Here is a 7,289-nt window from a genome sequence, read left to right as displayed (position 1 = left end):
GTATCACTTCCCTCATCTTTTCTCCAGAAGAAAACACAGAGGCTTAGGGAGAAGTGAAGTGTCTGTGGTACACGTGGGATTTGAACCCAGGACTTGCCCTCTCAGTGTCCTGATTGTCTCTGGGTCTGACCTGGTCCTGCTCAGAGGCCTCTCTCTCCAGGTGCTGTCAGGTGGGGCCCCACACAGGGCCTCCTGCACCTGCATGCCGGGCTTGTACCTTCCTCCCCAAATTCAGGGGCTCTGGGAGGCAGAGCTTATTTTGTGACCCTTCACGCCACATGATTCCTTGTGCACAGGCCCCGACACAGACTTCTGGGAGGATAGCCCCTGCCTGGCGTGCCTGGTGGGGACTGCTCTGCTGGAACCCTGAGTGATCTGTTGACCGACCACAGGACAAGTTGGCTCAAGGTCAAGAGGGCTGTGCCAGGATGGCTCCTTGGCCTTCCTCTTAGCCCCTCGGCTCAGCCATGGAGGCACAAGGCTTCTCTTGACAACTTGGCCTCACACACTCTGCTGGGGGCAGGCTTGGGGGCAGGGAGACGGAGTCCTGAGTCAGAGACCCCACAGTGTAGCTCATTTCTCACTTCTGCGCAGCTCAGTACAGCCTCCTGGGAGAGCTCGGAGGGTAGCATGGTACCTGAGCAGCAGGATCAGCGGCCACTTCATCATCCAGCCCCTCCCTGAGGCTCCCACTTTCCACTCCCCTAATTCGGGGCCAAGGAAGTCTGGAAGGCACTGTCTTCAGGGAATACTGAGTCTCAGAGTCTCATTTCTTGGCTCTCATCAGGGCTAGTCTCTTTGCAACAAATGCCCGGTGTCAGGAAAGCGCGAATCACCTCAGGTCAGCAGAAGCAGCTGCACCTTGGCAGCCGGGCTGGGGAGGGAGGTGTGTGCTAGGTAGCGGGTGCACACCAGGTTAGGGCAAGGTGGGCCAGGCGTGGGCACATTTTTAATGGGCCCCAGGTGCTCTAAAAATCAATAAATACAAACATCCTCAGGTGAGGATTAAAACACACACACACAAAAACAAAATATAAGCACTCCAGGTGATTCTAGCATGAAGCCAGAAAGAAGATCCAGTGGTTAAGTCAATGTTAAAATGCCCCCGCCAGTGAGCAGCTCTCTGGGCCTCCCCTTCCCAGGGAGTCTGCCTTTGACAGGAAGCCCCTGGGGGACACACTCCCACCCTTATCTCTGTCCGGACTTGGACGGTGAACCACCGGCCTGGGAGGCTACGCTGGACCTGGGGGAGAACCCACCCTTGCTGCTCCTTGTCTCTGCTCCCAGAACCTTGGTCATTTATTCTCAAGGGTCCTGAGTGTGGCCTGCCCAGAGGGCAGTTTAGGACAATCAGAAACAGAAAAATGTGCAATGAATGGAAAGGGCCCCTCCACGGTTTTGAGCAGAGAGTCATCGGGGGAGTGTGAGCCCCTGTTCTGTAAAGTATAACATTTCCAGGAGGAAGCTTCCAACCAGGCAAGGGAAAGGCAGGACCCAGTGTTCCAAATGACAATTTCATTTCCCACTTCACTCGAGCAAGGGCAAGGTCAGGCTATGGAACCGAAACAATCACCATAGGGAGGAAACTTACTCCAGGATTCAGCCTGTTCAGAGTGGCACGTGTTAACACACAATGAGACACCAATGGCTGCCAGGGGTGTTGGTGTTGGGGGAGGGGGAGGAGGGCATTAATCTAATGACGGGAGCAGCAGTGACCTCCGGCTCACCCTAGCCCTTGGCCTTGGTTTTTTCATGGACCTTTCGATCCAATTGAGGAAGTTGGTGACTTTGGTGTAGATTCCGAACTTTCCTTTCCGTGCACATCCTTCTCCCCAGCTGATGATGCCCGTGATAAAGTAGGTGTCCTTGAACCGGGTGACATGGGGACCCCCGCTGTCCCCCTGACAGGCATCCTCCAGCTTTGAGTCATAGCCGGCGCAGAACATGTTTGGGGTGATGCTGAAGGGGGTGGACCGCTTGCATGTGTTCCTGTCCACGTAGGGCACCTCCAGCATCTTGAGGGTGACAGACGTGCGGCCCATCTCGTGGATGCGCCCAAAGCCGCTCACGATGCCCGATTTCTGCGTCATGAGGGTGGATTCGGCCCAGTCCTTCTCTGGCAGGCAAGCAGGGGCCACGTTCATGCGGAATTTGATGGGCGTCTTCAGCTTGAGGAGGGCGATGTCACAGTTATAGGTCTTATTGTCAAACTCTTCGTGTTTTATAATCACCTCCACCTCGTGCACTGTCTCGTTGCCGTCCTCCTTCTCCGTGTTTCGATCGCCTGGAAAATGGTGAGAGCACGGCCGTGTTAGGTCAGCCTGGGCCACGCGTTCTTGGTGGGTTACTTTCTAAAGGAGCTATTGTTGTTTTTTCCACTTTAAAAAAAAAAGGTATATAGTCACTAGGAAATTTGAAAAATATTAGAAATCATAAAGAGCTGAATTAAAATGACCTTCAATTTCACTATTTTTAGTCACATTTTTCTATGTACGTTCAGTTCTTCAGGGATTTCCAGTTCACTCATTTGTGTACACATATTTCCCGAGGATGTGTTGAGTGCCAGGGACAGGAGGGAGATGAAGGCCTGAGGGTCTAGACCCGCACTGTCTAGAGGGCCACCACCAGCCACAGGGGCAATGGGCACTTGAAGTGTGGCTGGTCTGAACGGAGATGTGCTGTGAGTGTCAAATTTCAGACTTAGAGTGAGAATAATACTCAAAATAGCGCATAAATACGCCTACAATGGATTACCTATTGAAACATTCTGGACGTGTTGAGTTAAATATGATATATTACTAAAATTATTTTCACCTGTAAACTTTTAAAATGTATAGTGGAAAAGTAAATGTAACTAGCACATTAAAATTCATGTGGCTCACATTTGTGGCTTTCATCGGGCAGCTCTAGAGTCTGGCAGGAAAGAACAGACATTACAAAATAATCCCACACAAAAATATAAGGGGCAGAGGGACTCGGTTCTCAGATCATCGAAGGGGCTCTGGAGGCCTCCCCAGAGGAAAGGTCGCTGAGAGGAGACCCAGCACTTGGGGCATGGACACCAAGAGCCTCAGGGAGGACCGTGAGGGAGGAGAACTGGGCTGGATAGGACCATAGAGACCTGTCAGCTTAGAAAGACTGACTAGACCTGCCCATTTTCCTCCTACCTCCACTCTTCTCCTCATTTTCACCCTCCTCCCCCTTCTTGTCTTCCTCCTCCTCTTCTCCCTTCTTTTTCTCATCCTTCTTTCTCTCCTCTTCTTCCTCCTTCTTCTTCCTTTTCTTCCCCTCTTCTATACTCTCCTCTCCTCCCCTCCCTCTCAACGTTCCCCTCCTCCTCCTCTTCTCCCTCGTTCTCTTCCCCCTCCTCCTTATAGCTCTCCTCTCCCTCCCCCACCCCCTCATCCTTCTTCTCTCCTCCCTCTGTTCCCCCTCCTCCTTAGTGATCTCCTCCTCCTCCCCCCTCCTCCTTTTGTCCCTTCTCTTCCTCATCTGTGAAACTCCCCCCAGCCCCCCAGCCTGCATTCCAGTAATTTTATCTAGTGTTTCCAACAAATTTGATCAGTTCTTATTGTCTCTGAAAATTAGGCCATGACAGTGGGCCCTGCAGGGGTGAGGGGTGTGGTGCCACTTACCTACCCTCACCTTGAATAGCTTAGCTTGGTCAAGACAGTGGGCGGCAGTGAGGATGTAGAACTCATTCAGGATGGTGCCTCCACAGAAGCCTTCATTGTTCTCCTTGATGAGCAGAGCCTGCAATGAGAACGCCAGGGCCAAACAGGTCTAACTTGACTTTCTGAGAAGAGGAATTTAGAATCTGTAATTCAAGCTTTCCTCTTCATTGCTTCTGCCTGGATCAGGGCATCTCCCTCCTATAGCTGTGTGCCCACCTGAGCCTCCCCGACCCCCACTCCTGCCCCCCCCACCCCCACCCCACTGCCCTTTCCAAGGAGAGAGCTGTTGTTGGGGGCCAGATGTAAGCTGGCAAGTTCCTTGCACCTGAAGGGGCTAGCAAGGCTGGGACCCTTACCCACACAGTTTTCCCAGACTTGTTTGGATGGCGATTATCAGTAGAATGACAGCAACCTTTGTAGAATAAGAACAGCCTTTCATGGCTTACCAAGAAGTCTATAACTATTTACTGAGATATGCTGTCCTGAGAACTTTTCCTTCTGCTGTGTCTCTCCCTTAGAGATTAAGAGGAACAAAGAATACATTCCTCTTGACAGACCTCCTATTCAGTGTGTTGTGTATAAATAGGATTGTATAGCTAATAAACTCGCTTCAGTTCATGGAGAGAACTGGAGTCCTCCGACCCCGCTGTTCTGTGTTTCTTTCTTTTCTCAATTCCCACCTCCCTGCCTCAGCCCGGCTCAACCTTGTCAGGCTGGCCCTGACAGATCTGGCGCCGGAGCTACGGGACTGAGGAACTGGGAAAAAGAAGGTGAGGAACTCCTCCGGATAAAGAGTGCACTCGTTAAGGTAAGGGAGGAGCCATTTTTTGGTAATCGGGAGTAAAGCATGGGGCAATTAGAATCTAGAGAAAATGCCCTTTATGGGCAAATGTTAAAGTTTATGCTCAATAGTAAAGGAACTAAGGTTAATGACAAGCAAGTAGAACATTTTTTAAAATTCATTCAGGAGGTCTGCATTTCCTTATCGAATTTAATACGGGATTGTTTGGATCCCAGGCATGACCATAATCAACCGTCTCTTAAGCCAGAAAAAAAAAGGAGAAGCAGTGTGATAGCACAAAATAGGGGTCTAAAAAAGACAGTATATTAAAAAGAAATAATGTAACTTTTAAAGATAATTTAACTCCTCAAGATGAGGAGGATTTTGAGGAAGCTGCTACTCTTTGTCATGATGATAATACAGGTATTGTTCAGGCAAAAGAGGAGAATATTTTTCTGCTGGAACTGAAGAGGGCAGTGATATAGAGGATGTGTTAGAATGCTTTTTAGAAACATTAAAGCTTCTTGGCAAGAAAAAGAGAAGCCGCGGGAGCCGTTCCCGCCGCTCTCCGCTGCCTTGTGCAGCACCAGTTCCACTTTCCCCTCTCCAGATGGCCTTGCAGGAGGCACGAAAGTGTGGTGAGGAATTGGGCATTCACGCCTTCCCTGTTATGGAACGGGTGAATCCTCACACGGGACAGCGTGAGCGTGCTTATGACCCGCTTCCTTTTAAAACCTTAAAAGAGTTAAAAACAGCCTGTGCTCAGTATGGGCCCACTTCCCCTTATACTTTAACTATCTTGGAAACTATGGCCTCAGAGGCTCTCCCACCTAATGATTGGAGAGCTATTGCCAAGGCTTGTTTATCAGGAGGGGATTATGTCTTGTGGAAATCAGAATATGATGAAGAGGCTAAGGAACAAGCTTCTCGTAATCGAGCTGCCCAGGTTAATATTTCTTATGAAATGCTGGTAGGTGAAGGAGTCTATGCTGATACCCACAATCAAATTCAATACCCCCAGGAAGCTTATGGACAGATTAATGGAGCTGGGATCAGAGCCTGGAAAAAGTTACCCACCTCTGGTCAGAAAACAGAGGAGCTCTCAAAAATTATTCAAGGGCCAGATGAAAAGTATCAGGATTTTGTCTCTCGGCTATTACAGGTTGTTGGCCGAGTAGTGGTGGATGGGGAGGCTGGCATGTTAATAGTTAAACAGTTGGCATATGAAAACGCCAACACTGCCTGTCAAGCTGCACTGTGGCCCTATCAAAGAAAGGGGACTCTCTCAGATTATATCCGCATTTGCGCAGATATTGGTCCCTCATAGATACAAGGAGTTGCCATTGTGGCCGCATTAAAGGGAACCACCATTGAAGGAATTCTTCAGTGCCGGGGTCCTGCCCCAGCGGGTCCAGGGGTTCCCAAAGGCGTAGACGGAGTCGGCGAAGAAGGAATGACACGGAGACAGCGTTCAGTTGATCAGCAGCCTAGCCAGGATCTCCAGCCAAGTTCTGGTCTCGATCTCCAGAGAGGTTCTGCTTCAGATCTCCAGCCAGGTTCAGTCACCAGGTTCTAGTCAGGTTCTCTTGCCATGTTCTATGGTCAGGTTCAGTCCAGGATCTATTGCCATGGTCTCTCCAGCGAAGTTCTTCTGTCTCCAGGCTCCATGTAGGTTCTGTCTTCTGAATTCTGTCTGTTGTTGTCTTGTTGCATCTGTATTTATACCAGTTGATTCCAATCCTATCAATCTCTATTACAAAGGTTAGGGCGTTTCTTATCTCCATTCCAGGGAGTAAAGATTATGTAGCTTAAGCATGATTGTTTGTAGTTAAAGTGATTAATTACCCGCCTGGCACTTAGTTGAGGGGTTTTATTCCCTCCCTAACTTCAGGGGAAAATCCCTACCTGGGGATTCAACCTTTCTCGGAGAGGTGACCTTGGTTAAAACACAGCGCCAAGAAGGTGAGCTAACATATTAAGAACCGTATGCCATATATGCCAGGTCCCTTGAAACAGCAAGGATGGACCGGCTCCCGGCACTTCAGCAACAATTTAGCACGGGGAAAAGTCAAACACACAAGTGTTACACTTGTGGAGGAACAGGACACATAGCAAAACAGTGTCCTTCTAATAAAGGGGTTAATAAAGGAAATGGCAGAGGTCCCAAACAACCTGGACTATGCCCTAAATGTAAAAAAGGCAAACATTGGGCAAATGAGTGTAAATCTAAGACAGATATCCAGGGAAATTCTTTGCCTCAACACCAGTTGGGAAACTACCAAAAGGGGCCAGCCTAGCCACGGCAAATAACAGGGGCATTGTCTATTTACCCTCCTGTCCCTGTGATGTCTCAAAGCCAGCAGGCTGCACAGCACCCAGCCTGCCCCAGAAAACAAAATAGATACAAACAGCTATTCCGAGCAACCCCCGGAAGTGCCGGGCTGGACCTTGGATCCATAGAAATAAGACATTCTGTCTGCCCTGGGTGCTGCCCTTGCCTACTGAAATAAACAAAATATCATTAGTTTTAAAACCTCCCACATAGAGAAGAAATGATGATTTCCTTGCATTTCCGATACAGCTACAGCAAATGCCACCAGATCTGAAATTTAAAAATATGTCTGGGATTTCTGTACACGTGTAAAGAGAAAACTGGCTTGGAACTAAGGCACGCACTGTCCGATGGACATTTAGATAGAATTTTAAGCTGAAATCTCTTTACAAATATACAAAATAAAACCCAAGACTGATTATTTCCTAAGAAAAATGGGAAATTTAACCCAAAGAAAAAAAGATGCTGGCTAGATTCTAGCAGCAGGATTGGCATTTCCACA

General features: G+C 48.9%; 1 protein-coding gene across 1 annotated transcript in view; it reads right to left on the bottom strand.

Moving 5' to 3' along the window:
* Positions 1 to 998: 998 nt before the first annotated feature.
* Positions 999 to 7,289, bottom strand: part of F10 (coagulation factor X) — a 36,197-nt gene continuing 29,906 nt past the window's right edge. Inside the window, exons 7-8 of the mRNA XM_059685161.1 lie at positions 3,636 to 3,753; positions 999 to 2,284 (exon numbers count right to left, since the gene is read on the bottom strand). Of these exons, the coding sequence (XP_059541144.1) occupies positions 1,689 to 2,284; positions 3,636 to 3,753 (714 nt within the window). The 3' untranslated portion in view covers positions 999 to 1,688. The remainder of the gene's footprint in view (positions 2,285 to 3,635; positions 3,754 to 7,289) is intronic.

This window comes from Myotis daubentonii, chromosome 2 (genome assembly GCF_963259705.1).
Source record: "Myotis daubentonii chromosome 2, mMyoDau2.1, whole genome shotgun sequence".
Lineage (NCBI taxonomy): Eukaryota > Metazoa > Chordata > Mammalia > Chiroptera > Vespertilionidae > Myotis > Myotis daubentonii.
This window is presented reverse-complemented; position numbering and strand designations above follow the sequence as displayed.